This window comes from Nicotiana tabacum, chromosome 2 (assembly GCF_000715075.1).
Source record: "Nicotiana tabacum cultivar K326 chromosome 2, ASM71507v2, whole genome shotgun sequence".
Classification (NCBI taxonomy): domain Eukaryota; kingdom Viridiplantae; phylum Streptophyta; class Magnoliopsida; order Solanales; family Solanaceae; genus Nicotiana; species Nicotiana tabacum.
In genome coordinates this window covers 80,692,789-80,710,479 of record NC_134081.1, presented here as the reverse complement: position 1 = coordinate 80,710,479, position 17,691 = coordinate 80,692,789, and the positions used below count along the sequence as shown (strand labels likewise).

The 17,691-nt window shown below is 40.6% G+C and overlaps 1 protein-coding gene across 1 annotated transcript; it reads right to left on the bottom strand.

Annotated features, from left to right (window-relative positions):
• Positions 1 to 1,595: 1,595 nt before the first annotated feature.
• Positions 1,596 to 2,957, bottom strand: LOC107776070 (serine/threonine-protein phosphatase 7 long form homolog). Its single transcript, XM_016595884.2, has one exon. It carries the CDS (start codon positions 2,955 to 2,957, stop codon positions 1,596 to 1,598), a length of 1,362 nt encoding a protein of 453 aa, XP_016451370.2.
• Positions 2,958 to 17,691: the final 14,734 nt, after the last annotated feature.

Genomic DNA, 17,691 nt, shown 5'->3' with positions numbered 1-17,691 from the left:
TCGTAAGCTCGGTAGCTTCATCATAGTTCGATTTGGATTCGAGCTCGATAATGATATCGAGCTCGACATTGATGGTCTCTAGGGCTCGAAGCTTGATGACCTGACTTCGGACCTCAACCTGATCTTCGATTCAATGCATTACCATTTTGACCAGTTCGTACGAAGGACTAACCGGTTATTACCGTATACGGAGGAAAAAAGAGAAACCTCTGAAAATGACTTGCTTCAGCAGAATACCATGCTTTACCTGGTAATGTAGGTCTAAAACCATTTTAATGCAATAATAGTATGAGACTCAGCAATGGATTTTATTTCAATTACAGGAAATGCAATGCAGATATTCACATGGGTTATCATAATGATCGACAAAGTTGCTTCATCTTACTGTTACTAGCAATCAAAATTATTATTTGAGCTTCAAATGGGGAAACAAATTTGTGCCACCTGAAGTCCAAGGAACACAAAATTTTAGTATAGGTGAAGTTATCTATCTTCACTTTGCTTTGGGAACTGGCACAAACAGAAAAAATAAATGTTTTGTCAATGGCTTGATCATTAAGAGTGCATAATAGAGCTGTAAACACTGGAAAACAAACCAGGAAACAAGGAACTGAAACATAATTAAGGGTAAATTTTCAGTATATAAGCTGATAACAGGAGAAGACCTCTAAGATGAAGAATGAGCTTTTAACACAGTCAGTATCATTGAGTACTAGGCAGTAGAGAAGAATATACTACTTTTTGCACAAAACAAAAAACTAAACCAGAAGCATCAGCACTATAGTTAGTTTGATCTTGTTTTCACCTTTGTCCCAGGTCTTGGAACCTTTCTCTTCATGAAGTTCTCAAGGTTTCTAATCCTTATCTCAAGTTTCTGAATATCAGTCTTTTCATATATACTGCTTCATTTCTCTTGGTAATGTTTCCAATATGTATATTTCCTTCACTATGCTGGTTGCCTTTGCAGTTACCTTAGGTGCTTTCACTGAAGCTATGTTCATCTGCAAACTCATTTTAGCAGGACTAGTAATTGAAAATTCTGCATATCTACTATCTCTCCTATTTGCGTTTAGACCCTCACTTGCTAGTTCGAATTAAACTATTAGGGAAATTAAGCTTGCGGCCACTTGTGTCATTGTTGTCCTTGCTCTCGTGTGGCACTATTCCTTTAACTACAAATGGCGCATCTCCATCTACATCTGATTTTCCACTTGAAGACTTATTTCGTTCAATGGTTTCGACTCCATTGGAATTTCCCTTTCTCTGGCAGGTCCATCATTCAAAGCTGAACAAGATTGGCTTTGGCTGCTAGGTAGGGGTTCTTGATTACCAGGTACAATAATATCTTACTTTATTAGCTTCCTCCTGCATAAAGATTTTGAAATCGGTAAGTTGTCATCATCATCTGATGATTCCACAACTATCAATTCGTAATCCTGAGTACAGCCATTTGTTCTAATCTCATTACACTTATGCAAATATTCACAATGTACAGAGGCATTCATCCTTTCAAGAGCTTTAGACGGCTGCCCCTTGGTTACATGTTTAAGTGCATCTTCAGGTGCAAATTTTTGGTTCTTCCACCACTTCAAATATCATCTGGTAACATCTGATTCGAAGAGCCTGGAAGGTATATAGAGCTTGTCATCTGTAATTGGTCTGTCATAATTGCTCCATGCAATTTTTGGGGTATCACTGGTATGATTTGCACAGCCGGGCACATCTTGATCAAATCCAAATTGCATTGATACTCTATGTGGGAGATACTTCTCTACACAATCCATTCCAACTAGTTCAGAAGCTCGAATAAGTCGAGCAAAAATCAAGATTTCTCTTCCCACCTTTGGTCCAGCCACCACATATGCCTCCCTTTCCTTGTAAAACTTGTGGATATCCCAATTCTTCACAGTATCAATAGTGTAAAGACGCCACAGGAACAAGTCTGTTGCAGAATCTATTGCACTCCTAGGATCGACGCAATTTATTTTTTTCACATTATGCCATCTAGCCAATCTTGGCTCCCCGGAACAAATGATACTAGGCTTAGGCTGCAAACTGGAAAATCTCTCCCAAGCCCATAACTGAACAAATTGAAGAGGAGCCCTAAAGAGAGGATCTGACTTATCTTGGTTACACCTAGAACTAGCTGAAGATATAATAAACTGTTTAAGCAACCTTAAATCCCTATAAATGCTAGCAAGAACAGCAGGGGCAAGTGCCACTGGAATTCCTTGAGAAAGATGAATTGCAACAGGGAATAGAGCTCCGTGCACCTTAAAATAACTTCTAGAAGGAAGCACATACCTTGACAACCAAAGGGTCAAAAATGCTACATGCTCCAGATGGTCACCTTTTCCTGTAAAATGTTCCATCCAGACAGGTTGAGTAACATTCTTTTTACGTGCTCTAATAACTTTATAAGCCTCGCGAATAGTTTTTTCCATTTCAACAGACTCTTTGGTCTTTATAGGGTTCAAGACACAGTGGCCCAAAACAGAGTAACCACCCAAAACTGCCATATCCTCCAAAGTAACAGTTGCTTCTCCCCATGGTAAAATGAATGTGTTTGTCTCTGCGCTCCATCTCTCAGCAAGAGCAATGATCAAATCATTGTGCAAATAAATCTTGAATGTGGAAGCTGTAATAGCTTCAAAGATTCCAGCTTTCTTCCATATTTCTTGATACAAAGGTTTTAACTTATTGACCCAAATAGCCCATTTCATCAAGTGTGAAACTGAAACACCACACCTGAACTGGACCTTTAGTGAAGTACTCCTTCTCAGTTCTTGAATATTGGGTCTAGAAGGGAAAAATGGGAACTTTTCAGCAGAGGGTAGTGTTGGTTTCAGAAAATGGGCAACTCTAATAATGGGTATTACTTGTTCATAATCAACAAGTGAAACCATGAGCTCTTCTCTTTCTTCCATGATTAATGCATCTTCTGATGAATCCACCATTTTTGAGTATTAAGGTTTTTTCCTTTCCTCTTTTTTTTTTTACAACTTTTATATCAGGGTTTCAAGAATGGAGTAGGACAAAATATATAACCAATAAAAAGATAGTTATGCACCTGCTGGCTTGCTCTCTGTATTGTGCCCCTGCCAAATTCTTGTTTTTATTGAGGAAAATAATAGGACAAATGCCGCTGAAAAGTTTCTGGTTGTTTTGGTCTGTACGATCTTTCAGTCTGGGTATTAAAAACAAGCAATATCAGCTCAAAATTCTATTTTTAGGCAAACAATCACGTAGCTGCATTAGCAACACTCTGCAGAACATGCCCAAAAAAAAGGGTTTAAATTTGACTCGGAGGCCACGACCCAAAATCTCACCTGTCATGATAATGCCTATTTCAATACTAGGCAAGCCGACAATCTCAATAAACCACCATATTTTTTAAATTTAAAAATATAATAATTAAATTCAGCGGAAGAAATCTCACAAATACAAATATAACACTCCCAAAATCCGGTGTCACTGAGTACATGAGCATCTAATATGAATACAATGTCTGACTGATAAAAACCATTGTATGAAAGTATAGAATAGTACAATAACTGAAGGAAAGAGATACAAGGTCAGCGGACGCCAAGCAGCTACCTTGATAGTCTCCGCCTGGTGACACACTGAGATCTAATAATCGCCGTGTCCGGAAGCACCTGGATCTGCATACAAGGTGCATAGTATAGTATGAGTACAACCAACTCAATAAGTAACAGGACTAACCTCTGGGCTAAAAGTAGTGACGAGCTCCGCAGGTACAATCCAGTGTAAATAATGGTACAGAAATGTAGGCATGCTTTCAAGTTCAACAGTTAAACTCAGTACAAGTGAAATAGATCAATACTGCATGATATGAGGAATATGACATCTCAGTGGAAAGACCTCATGTAATACTGGTCACAAGTCATTCGGTCACTCGGTACTGTTTATGACCAATCCGACCCAGGGATATTCCATACCGTATATATATACACATCGACTGACAGTTAGTCATTCAGTACTGTATAAGGCCAATCCAGTCCTGGGGTAATTTATCCCCAAATGTAAATGATACGGATCCATATCTAGGGAAATTCATCACAATATAATTAAATAAGGCAAGTCCATGCCCTGGGAAGTCCATCCCGAATATATATAATCATCTACGCTCACTGGGAGTGTGTACAGACTCCGTAGGGGCTCCTTTAGCCCAAGCACTATATAAAGCTAATAAGGCCTACTGCGGCGTGCAGTCCGATCCTATAATAATAAAGCCTATAAGGCCTGCTACAGGCGGACAACCCCGATCCAGAACAATAAAGCCTATAAGGCCTGCTGCAGCGTGCAACCCGATCCCATAATACTAATAATATATATAAAGCCAACATGGCATGCTGCGACGCGCAACTCGATCTCATAAATATTCTCACAATGGATGAATATGACTGAGTATGAAATGTAAATTTTTAAAACAATTAATTCAATATCAACACGACCCCATGGGTCCCAAAATATCGGCACGTAGCCTAAACATGATCTTTAATAAGAGCCTCGTCTCAATTTCTCTAACACGTGGGAAATGTTCAGATAATAACATGATTCTTTAATTTTTATAACTCCATAGAATTTATTCAAGTCACAATTTCAATGGTGCACGTCCACACGCTCATCAACTATCATGTGCATCACTTCCAAATAATTTATATAACACCAATTCGGGGATTCATACCCTCAGAACCAAGTTTAGAAGTGTTACTTACCTCAAACCGTATAATTCTTTATTCCGCTAGGCCCTTGCCTCCTAAATTGGTCTCCAAACGCCTCGAATCTAGTCACAAATTATTCAATTCAGTCAATAAAATTTATTGGAATTAATTCCATAAGAAAATACTAATTGTACAACAAAATTCAAAATTTAGCTCAAAAATCGACAGTGGGACCCACATCTCGGAACCCGACAAAAGTTACGAAATATGAATGCCCGTCCAACCATCAGTCCAGCCATATAAATTTTACCAAATTCCGATATCAACTCGACCTCCAAATTTGCAATTAAAGTCTATGAAAATTCCTACCATTTTCAACCAAATTCACTGATTTAGGGATAAAAACAACAATGAATTCAGGTATTTTAACCAAAATTGAGTTAAGAACACTTACCCCGATGTTTTCCTTCAAAATCTTCCGAAAATCGCCTCCCATTTTCAGATCTTAAACATTCTGTCCAGGTTCGCATTTGCGGAAAAAAATTTCGCATTTGCGAATGAACAGTACCTCCCATGAACAGTGTTCGCAATTGCGATAAATTATTCGCAATTGCGAACTACACAAAATTCCAAAATCATCATAATTGCGACAAATTGTTCGCAATTGCGAGTGAACAGTAATCTCCAATGAACAGTGTTCGCAATTGCGGTAAATTGTTCGCAATTGCGAATTAACAGTACCTCACCAGAAACCAGCAAACTCAAATTTCTCCGAAATGATCTGAAACCACTCTGAAACTCATCCGGAATATCCCGGACACAAACCATATATGAATTTCAATCATAAAATACGCTACGGACCTGCTCGCATACTCAAAATACTGAAAAGAGGTTGTCTTTACCCGATATTGACCATGGTCAAACTTCCAAATTTCTTAACTTTACTAGTCTCTCAACCAATGATCCAAAATATACCCAAGTCCCTCGGGACCCCGTCAAATCATACCAACAAGTCCTAAAACATCATACGAATTTAGTCAAAACTTCAAATCACGTCAAACAATACTAGAATCACGAATCATACTCCAATTCAAGCCTAATGAACTTTGAAACTTCTAATTTCTACAAACGACGCCGGAACCTATCAAATCACATTCGATTGACCTCAAATTTTGCACACAAGTCATAAATGATATAACGGAGCTATAAAAATTTTCAAAACGGGATTCCGAACCCGATATCAAAAAGTCAACTCCCAGGTCAAATTTTCCAAAAAATTAATTTTTGCCATTTCAAGCCAAATTCCACTACGGACTTCTAAATATTTTTCCGGACACGCTCCTAAGTCCAAAATCACCATACGGAGCTATTGGAATTATTAAAACTTCATTCTGGGGTCGTTTACACATAAGTCAACATCCGGTCACTATTTTAACTTAAGCTTTAAACCTTGGAACTAAGTATTCCAATTCATTCCAAAACCTCACCAGACCCGAACCAATCACCCCGGCGAGTCACATAACAACCGTAAAGCATAAATCGAGCAGTAAGTGTGGAAACATGGTCGTAATACTCAAAACGAACGGCCGGGTCTTTACATTCTCCCCCACTTAAACATACGTTCATCCTCGAACGTGCCAAGAGTTGTTTCCAAGCCATCACATCACTATTCCACCTACCACGCACATACCCGGGGGTGATCCCACACCACCCTATTACATATAGGCCTGACAATACCATGTAATTGAAGATCATTACTTCAACTTTAGCCCATAAACCCTGGAGTTCAATTTTCCACATTCATAATTTATTTTCATGACCTGAATCTCACATCTACACATTGTATGAGTTTGAACAAGCTGTATCAATCCGTAACCTCATTTCAAAACCTTTGTACATTGCTGATATTTAAAGAAACACGCGGAATCTCATAACCACTTATTAGATCAACAAGTCATGGAGCTCTCTCGCCCCAACTAGAACTATAATCACTTTCTAAGCCGACTTTCAATATTATCCTTCCGAATATACTGTAATCAAACCTGATAGTACCCATTCTAGGTCCAATGACCTTACATTATTAAACAAAACTATCCCACTGACATGCCACACCAATACAACTCAAGCCATAGCTACGCAACTTGTACCCAAAATGGAAGATGTCTCAAAGTAGAGAACCGTATTGCAAGTTCAACAAGCACCACTACAACTGCAATGCTATAAGCTCATTATATATAGTAGAACCAAGACACACAAATTTAATAACAGTAACCAGCTCTTCTAAATCTCACATTAACATTACTCGCACGGACAACTCACGTGCTATAGTATCAATATCTGGACCCACACGGACAACTCACGTGCTAATAACATAATCCGCCTGGCATGGTCACATGCCTCCAGTCCAAGCATATCATATAGGAGCAATCCAACAAGTGCACATGTATATGGTAATTGAAATAAGACTCTTATGCTCATGGACTGGTATAAATAACATGCCATAGAGTAGGCATGTGCAAAGTGTGCTATCACAACTCAATTCAGCAAGTTAACGTAGAAATAACAACTACCGAGTTTATTCAGGGAATTAGCCTCTTTGTAACCTCAGGTATAGCATAGGTAGTTCTCAACAAAGGTACGAATACGAGAAATGCTGTAACTTTATGCTTAACAGTCAACTCTAGGCATATCAAAGCCTAGACATTCTTCTGAGCACGAATAATTGCCCTGGTGCTCGTACATGGGCTCAAACCCCATACATATGCGTACTCATAGCGCGTAGCTATCACAAATAATTAGCGCAGCTAGTGCCTCCACTAGTTTAAATAAAACATTCACCTCAAATAGGACGCAACCCTGAAACAATATGCTTCGGAGAACTCCCAGTCTCTAAATTCATAGAACACATGAACCACCGTAACTGATCCCAACTCTAGTACTCGAATGACTAACACATTTTTCATGCACGATCATCCCACGAGGAATACATTCATAATTCTTCCGTGCCACATAGCAATAATTTGATTATCAGTAGTCTATCAATCAGGTGAGTACTGCAATACCAATGAACATCCATAAATCAAAACACAATGCGCTTTTTGAAATGTAGTTATAACATTCAACTAAATATAAAACTGACCATTCTGTCCAGAATTCGTGACCTTCCCTTCAAGAATGAACTGTCACCTTGTACATGTAAATCTTAATCCCGCACAACACACCACATCTAGCATGCCATCATGTGACAAGCACAAGAATATCATTATCAACTTTGAGTCACCAGCAATTTATATACCCGGTTAGTTAGAAACCTTCCTCTTGCTTCCTACCAGGAGGAAATCACAATACACAACACGTTCCCCACACTGGTAGAAAATTAATATCCGGTTCAAACCATGGTAGAAACCATCAAGAACACTTTGAAATTCATTTGCACCTAATCAAGCTATCAAAACTAATTTTTTCTAACTCGTCCAAGCCACGCAGGTCACCAAAACCCAAGAATATTGCCACCAAAACATCTGTAAAGTCTCCACATCATAATTACCCAAAAGAACCGAGCATGCCATTACCATACTGGTCTAGCCTACTACCCAGTTGTCCTATTTACTTCGAGTTTCTTCTGAATTATCCTCAAATTGATACTTCTCCTTGTTAGAACTCCACGATCCTTACCCAAAGCTCATAACAAGACACCCTAACATAAAACCACACCGCCATAAGGCCCACAAGCAATTGTATTCTTTTTAAGTACCTCCATAAACACCACAACTGTAACACTCACTCTGAAAATACCTTATTTGAATTTAAAATTGTTCTTCTTAACTTTCTTATACTAGAATGTAGAATCCATAATCATACAGAATTACCGCAAATCCCGGTACCATTAAATGTAATCTCAGATTCTATCCATGCACAAATCCGAAAAAATTCTCGATTGCTATATAGAAATCTCGAACCCATTAGAACTTTCTCGGGACTCATCCACTTTGCTCAAATCTAAATTGCACCGCCCAAACGGGCTGAAAGACACGTGCCTCATTAGCACAGCAACACTTGAAGAAGTAACCCTTCCTTAACACCATCGATCAAACTCATACTCCATGCGCACTGTATCCTTCAAAATAACAACTTAATCATTCCATAATTTTCATATTTTCATAAAGTGCAATGTAACCCGTATCCAGGAATTTCCTTACTCGAGTCATCCTCGATATCAATCTTTGCAAGTCATAACTGAATCATATGTATGCCTCAAACCGAAACCAGTATAACACATAATCATGAAATCAAATCGTCAATAGCAGGCTCCTCCACTTGGATCAAAGCCATAGAACAAAATCTTCCATAACTCACAATATCCATACTCTATTACTGCTATAATACTGCAGTCAGTTCAACAAAAATTCTTCACAAGCTCAGGTAACACAAACCATAAAATACCTAAATTCATTTTCTAAGCTCGCCTTCATTCTCGTGACAGTCAAGTCAACTTTCTCAACCAGATTCAAATTCAAATCTCAACACATACACTACACTGGTAGAAAAGAAACTCTCCACTCAACATTATAAGGAACACACCTACGAATATTACTCTGCAGGAGATAACCCACATGCTTAGCCTCAAATTGGCATCTTGTTATACCCTTTCGCAACCACAATTACCACGCAATCACTTAATCTTTCTGAGTCCAAACTCATTAAAAAGACATGAGAATTTAATTTGTCCCACAATTTAATAACGTGAAACATCCTTCAATACACTCACAATTCGAGACTATATGTTAAATGATAGAAATCAAGTACCCAATAGCAAACTCTTGAGTCACAAGTAAACTTTATTCGTCACATTCAACCCATCTGAACACATCCCACAATCACATCATACTTATCATATAGCCATTCAACCGCTCATCGATCCATAAATTCTACTCATAGGGACACTATCGGAAATATGAGTCCAAATGTACAAGTTCACACAACTGAAACTATCGAGCTTAAGCTGCGGTCTAACCCTGGCCTCAAGTCCTCCAGACTGGCCCATCATCAAAACACAGAATACATATCATGAATCTCGTTCATGGAATCACAAGCCGGTGATGCACAACTGATACCGAGCGCTCACATGCGCACACAAATGCATGGAAGGAATTCAAAGAGTTATGTTTCAAGCTGAATCAATTCCGCACAACAAAATACAAGAAAGTGAAATTTTCCTAAGGGTTCGGCAACCTCTCGAAGATAAGTACAGACGTCTCTGTACCGATCCGCAAGACTCTACTAAACCTGCTCATGACTCGTGAGACCTATGTAACCTATGGCTCTGAAGTCCCCTTCCACTTTATCGTAGCTGTGTATTTCTTTCAGACAACTTCATTTTCATTCAAACCATTATTTGTATTATTCTAGTAGCTTGTGCACTTGTGACACCACTTGTGAGATGGTATTTAGACATCGCTATTATTATGAATTATTCACTCTATTTAAGACTTTATTTCCGCATTTGTTTCTTTGTTATTAAGTAATTTAAAATTATTTAAAAATGGCTAATATTATTCTAACGTTGGCTTGCCTAGCAACTGAAAGGTTAGACGCTATCATGGTCCCGAAGGTGGAAATTTCGGGTCGTGACAATACAACGTAAAAGAAACCAGATTTACTCTATATCTTATATTTTCTCTTCAATGTTTCCTAGTAATGTCTCCTTGTTTTAGACCGATGTCCCTTGGTTACATGTTTAACTGCATCTTGAGGTGCAAATTTCTGGTTCTTCCACCACTTCAAATCTTGTCTGGTAATATTTGACTTGGAAGGTGTCACGACCCAAAATCTCACCTATCATGATAGTGCCTATCTCAATACTAAGCAAGCCGACAATCTTAATAAACCACCATATCTTTTAAATTTAAAAACATAATAATTAAATTCGGCGGAAGAAATCTCACAAATACAAATATAACACTCCCAAAAACCGATGTCACTGAGTACATGAGCATTTAATATGAATACAACGTCTGACTGATAAAAACCACTGTCTGAAAGTATAGAACAATACAATAACTGAAGGAAAGAGAGACAAGGTCAGCGGACGCTAAGCAGCTACCTTGATAGTCTCCAACTAGTGACACACTGAGGTCTAACAGTCGCCGTGTCCGGAAGCACTTGGATCTGCACACGAGGTGCAGAGTGTAGTATGAGTCCAACCAACTCAATAAGTAACATGACTAACCTTTGGTCTGAAAGTAGTGATGAGCTCCACAGGTACAGTCCAGTATAAATAATGGTACAGAAATGTCGGTATGCTTTCAAGTTCAACAGTGTCACAACCCGAAATTCCCACCAACGGGACCGTGATAGCGCCTAACATTTCACTTGCTAGGCAAGCCAACATTAGAAAATCACTAAACCAATTCCTAATTTCCATTCAGTAAATAACAATAATTAACTAAGATGAAATATGATAAGTGCAGAATAATATAAAAACTGTATTAATTACTACCACCCGGATCTGGAGTCACAATTCACAAGCATTTTAGGATTTACTACAAGTAATAGTCTGAAAGAAATACAGCTGTTTGAATGAAAGAAATAGTAAAACAGAAGGGTAGCGGGTCCCACAGCTAAAAATCTCGATTAACTCGAGCCGGTACCAAAATTTGCACAGAAAGTGTAGGGTGTAGTATCAGTACAATCGACCCCATGTACTGGTAAGTGTCGAGCCTAACCTCGACGAAGTAGTGACGAGGCTAAGGCAAGGCACCTGCAAATTAACCTCTACAATTTAACAGTGTATATACAAATAACATCAGAATGATAACTGGGGGAAATACGAGATAGTGAACTACAGCTGAATGATAACTGGAACAACCAATATATAATAAATCAACAGGAACACGAATACAGTAAAGGAAAAATGCATGGCATCACACTTCGTGCTTTTACTCTCAATCTCACCATAAAATTAATAGAAACAGCACGACATCACCCTTCGTGCATTAACTCTCATATCATGGCACGACATCACGCTTCGTGCATTAACACTCACACTATGGCACGACATCACCTTTCGTGCTTTTACACTCACAATATGGCATGACATCACCCTTCGTGCATTAACACTCACAATATGGCACGACATCACCCTTCGTGCATTAACACTCTCCCTTACCATAACGCAATGCATAAATAACAACAGGGAGATAGAATAACAAGTACAAACCTTACTTCAACATTTGGTTCCACAAATATCAATCTTAACTTTAAAATAAATACTCAATTATCACCAGAAAATCCGTAAACATAATAAGAACGATCAATTTAACAACACTAGTATAAACACATAGCAATTAAGCATAGGAAGAGACGATGTAAGAAAAACGGAAGAAACATGAAAAAACAGGAAATTTGGCAGCGCATAAGTACTCGTCACCTCACATATACGCCTCTCACATGAATTTCACATAGCAAATAGTCTAAGGTTCCATATTCCCTCAAGTTAGGGTTAGACACAACACTACCTCGCTCTCAAGGCCACTTAATTCTCAATCACAGTTTTTCCTTTAGAATTCACCTCCAAACCACTCGTATCTATTCAAAAATGACTCAATAATAACAAATATTGCTAAAGGAATCAATTATATTGCCTAAATTAAATTTCCCAAATTTTCCTCCAAAAAGTCGAAAAATCGACCCCGGGCCTGCTTGGTCAAAACCCGAGGTTCGGACCAATATCCATTTACCCATTCACCTCCGAGCCTGATGTAATTGGTTTTGGAATCCGACCTCAAATTGAGGTCTAAATCCCCAAATTTCCGAAATCCTAGTTTCTACCCTAACCCCTAATTCTACCTTGAAAACTCTAGATTTTAGGTTGATAATTCATGAAATATAATGGGTAATTGAAAGAAAATGATTTAGAATCACTTACCAACACTTTGGGGAAGAAATGGCTCTTGAAAAATCGCCTCTCGCCGTTTGGTTTTTGAGAAAAATGAATTTTTTGGCTAAATCTCGTGTTTGGATTATGTTAAGTGCTGGGCGACAGTGTTCATCACGTTCGCGAGAGCACTGTCACGTTTGCGAAGAATATATGCTGCCAAGCCTTCACGTTCGCGAGATTGTGTTCGCGTAGGCTACCCCCTGGCCTTCGCGTTCGCGAGACATTGCTCGCGTTCGCGAGACATTGCTTGCGTTCGCGATGAAGGAACGATCGACTCTTCCCTAGGTGTGCCTAACACTATACATTCGCGAGGAGCTGGTCGCGTTCGCAAAGGGTAACACCCCTATCGCTTCGTGTTCGCGACTAAGCCTTTGCGTTCGCGAAGAAGAAAACTCAAGCTGTCTAGTTTACTCTTCGCGTTCGCGAGAGTACCTTCGTGAACGCGAAGAAGGACATTCCAGAACACCTGCTACAGTAAAATACCAGATTTTCAAAGTCCAAAACATCCCGTGGCCTACTCGAAACTCACCCGAGCCCTCGGGGCTCCAAACCAAATATGCATACAAGTCTAAAAACATCATACAAACTTGCTCGCACGATCAAATCGCCAAAATAACACATATAATTACGAATTTAGCACCAAATCAAATGAAATTCTCAAGAACACTTTAAAATTCCTATCTTCTCAACTGGACGTCTGAATCACGTCAAATCAACTCCGTTTCTCACCAAATTTCACAGACAAGTCTTAAATATCATAATGAACATGTACCGGGTTTCGGAACCAAAATACGGACCCGGTACTCACATTGCCAAACATCAATCAATGCTTAGAAATAATTAATTTTTCATACTTTTTATTTTTATCAAAAATTCATAACTTGAGCTAGGGACCTCCGAATTTGATTCCGGGTATACGCCGAGGTCCCATAATTCGATACGGACCCACTGGGACCGTCAAAATATGGATCTGGGCCCGTTTACTAAAAATGTTGACCGAAGTCAATTAAAATCAACTTTTAAGGCAAAAATTCTTATTTTCATCAGTTTTTACATATAAGCCTTCCGGGCCAATACCCGGATTGCGCATGCAAATCGAGGAAGGTAAAAATGAGATTTTTAAGGCTTAAGAGCATAGATTCGAGTTCTAAAACATAAGATGACCTTTTGGGTTATCACATTCTCCACCTCTAAAACAACCGTTCGTCCTCAAACAGACATAGAAAAGTACCTGGGCTGGTAAAAAGGTGGGGATATCTACTCCGCATATCAGACTCGAACTCCCAAGTGGCTGCCTCAATAGGCTGACCTCTCCACTGCACTCGAACTGAAGGGTAACTCTTTGATCTCAACTGGCAAACTTGCTGGGCTAGAATAGCCACCAGCTCTTCCTCGTAAGTCAAATCCTTGTCCAACTAGATAGAGCTGAAATCTAACACATGGGACGGATCGCCGTGATACTTTCGAAGCATGGAAACATGGAATACCGGAGGAACAACTGCTAAACTAGGTGGCAATGCAAGCCTATAAGCCACCTCTCCTACCCTTTCTAGAATCTCAAAAGGTCCGATATACCTAGGGCTCAACTTGCCCTTCTTTCCGAACCTCATTACACCCTTCATGGGTGATTCCCAAAGCAACACTCTCTCTCTGACCATGAATAGAACATCACGAACTCTGCAGTCGGCATAACTCTTCTGCCTGGACTGAGCTGCGCGAAGTCGATCCTGAATAATCTTGACTTTATCCAAGGCATCCTGTACTAAGTCTTTACCCAACAACCGAGCCTCTCCCGGCCCGAACCACCCAACTGGTGACCGGCACCGCCTACCATATAATGCCTCATAGGGAGCCATCTGAATGCTCGAATGGTAATTATTGTTATAGGCGAACTCTGCAAGGGGAAAGAACTGATCCCACGATCCTCCGAAGTCTATAACACATGCGCAGAGCATATCCTCCAAGATCTGAATAGTGCACTTGGATTGCCCGTCTGTCTGAGGATGAAAGGTTATGCTCAACTCAACTCGCGTACCCAACTCACGCTGTACTTCTCTCCAGAAGTGCGAGGTGAACTGCGTACCTCAATTAGAAATGATGGACACAGGCACACCGTGAAGACGGACGGTCTCACGAATGTAAATCTCTGCCAACAGCTCCGAAGAATAGGTAACCACCACAAGAATGAAGTGCGCTGACTTGGTCAGCCTGTCCACAATGACCCAAACTACATCGAACTTCCTCTGAGTTCGTGGAAGTCCAACAACAAAATCTATAGTGATACGCTCCCACTTCCACTCAGGAATCTCTATCTTCTGAAGCAAACCACCAGGTCTCTGATGCTCGTACTTTACTTGCTGACAATTTAGACACCGAGCTACATATATAACTATGTATTTCTTCATCCTCCTCCACCAATAATGTTGCCGTAAGTCCTGATACATCTTGGCGGTGCCCGTATGAATAGAATACCGAGAACTGTGGGCCTCCTCAAGAATCAACTCACGAAGTCCATCCACGTTAGGCACATAAATACGACACTGCATCCTTAAAACTCTGTCATCTCCAACAATAACCTGCTTGGAACCACCGTGCCGCACTGTGTCTCTAAGGATAAGTAAATGAGGATCGTCATTCTGCCGATCTCTGATGCGCTCAAACAAAGTAGACCGAGCAACTGTACAAGCTAGAACACGGCTGGGCTCCGAAATATCCAACCTCACGAACTGGTTGGCTAAGGCCTGAACATCCAATGCAACCGGTCTCTCACCAACTGGAATATATGCAAGGCTACCTATACTAGCTGATTTTCTACTCAAAGCATCGTCCATCACATTGGCCTTCCTGGGATGATACAATATGGTGATATCATAGTCTTTGAATAGCTCCAACCACCTTCTCTGCCTTAAATTGAGTTCCTTCTGCTTGAACAAATACTGCAAGCTCCGATGATCCGTGAATACCTCACATGGCACGCCGTAAAGATAGTGCCTCCAAATCTTCAACGCGTGAACAATGGCTGCCAGCTCTAGATCATGAACAAGGTAATTCTTCTCGTGAACATTCAGCTACCGCGAAGCATATGCAATAACCTTGCCACCCTGTGTCAATACCACACCCAGACCAATACGGGATGCGTCACAATATACTGTATAAGATCTTGAAACTGTGGTAACACCAATACCGATGCTGTAGTCAAAGCTGTCTTGACCTTCTGGAAGCTCGCCTCACACTCGTCTGACCACCTGAACGGGGCACCCTTCTAGGTCAACCTAGTCAATGGGGTTACTATGGATGAAAACTCCTCCACAAACTGACGGTAATAACCTGCCAATCCCAAGAAACTACGAATCTCTGTAGCTGATGTGGGTCTAGGCCAGTTCTGAACTGCCTCAATCTTCTTAGGATCCACCTGAATACCCTCTGCTGATACAACGTGACCCAAGAAAGCAACTGAACTCAACCAAAACTCGCATTTTGAGAACTTAGCATATAACTGGTTGTCTTTTAAAGTCTGAAGAACGATCTGAAGGTGCTGCTCATGCTCCTCTCGACTGTGGGAGTAAACCAAGATATCATCAATAAACACAATCACAAAGGAATCCAAGTAGGTCTTGAACACTCGGTTCATCAAATCCATGAATATTGCTGGGGCATTGTTCAGCCCAAATGACATCACTAGAAACTCATAATGCCCATACCGAGTCCGAAAAGCTGTCTTAGGAACATCGGATGCCCTAATCCTCAACAGATGGTAGCCACATCTCAAATCAATCTTCGAAAATACCTTAGCACCCTGAAGCTAATCAAATAAATCATCAATCCTAGGCAATGGATACTTGTTCTTGATGGTGACTTTGTTCAACCGCTGATAATCTATACACATCCTCATCGATCCATCTTCCTTCTTTACAAACAACACAGGTGCACCCCAGGGCGAGACACTAGGTCTAATGAAGCCCTTATCAAGCAAATCTTGTAACTGTTCTTTCAATTCTTTCAACTCTGGCGGGGCCATGTGGTATGGAAGAATGGAAATGGGCTGAGTATTCGGGGCCATATCAATACAGAAATCAATATCCCTGTCGGGTGGCATCCCCAGCAGGTCTGCAGGAAACACCTCTGGAAACTCACGAACAACCGACACTGAATCCATGTAAGGAACCTCCGCACTAGAATTGCAAACATAAGCCAAATAAGCTAGACACCCCTTCTCGACCATATGCCGAGCCTTCACATAAGAGATAACCCTACTGGTAAAATGTCCAAGAGTCCCTCTCCACTCTAATCGAGGCAACCGCTACAAGGCTAAGGTCACCATCTTGGCGTGACAATCTAATATAGTATGATAAGGTGACAACCAATCCATACCTAGTATGACATCAAAATCAACCATGTCGAGACGTAGAATATCTACACGAGTCTCAAGACTCCCAATGGTGACCACACACGAACGATAAACACGATCTACAATAATAGCATCTCCCACTGGTGTGGACACATACACAGGAGCACTTAAAGAATCACGGGGCACAACCAAATAGGAAGGAAAATGGGATGACACATAGGAGTAAGTAGACCCCGGATCAAATAGAACTGAAGCACCTCTACTGCAAACTGAAACAATACCTATGATAACAATGTCAGATAACTCAGCCCTAGGCCTGGCTGGGAAAGCATAACACCGGGGCTGGGCCCTACCACCCTGAACTACGTCCCTGGGACGACCTCTAACTGGCTGGTCTCCACCTCTAACTGCCTGACCTCTACCTCTAACAGTCTGACCTCCGTCTGACCCCTGCCTCTAGCTAGCTAGGCAGGTGGTGCAGCAACCGGTGCCGGAACCATGGCACGAGAACTCTGATGTTGTGAGCTGCCCATTGCCCGAGGGCAAAATCTAGCAATGTGCCTCGGATCACCACAATTATAACATAACCTCGCCTGATGTGACTGCTGACCCTGAAACTGACCCTGTCGACCTGAATAACCACCCTGATAGCTTTGGAGTGGAGGTGCACTAATAGGAGCTGGTGGTGCATTGTAGGTTAGCTGGTCGGAATAAGGCAT

Coding starts and splice junctions, on each gene's coding strand:
- LOC107776070 (XM_016595884.2), bottom strand. CDS start 2,957: ATGGTGGATTCATCAGAAGATGCATTAATCATGGAAGAAAGAGAAGAG.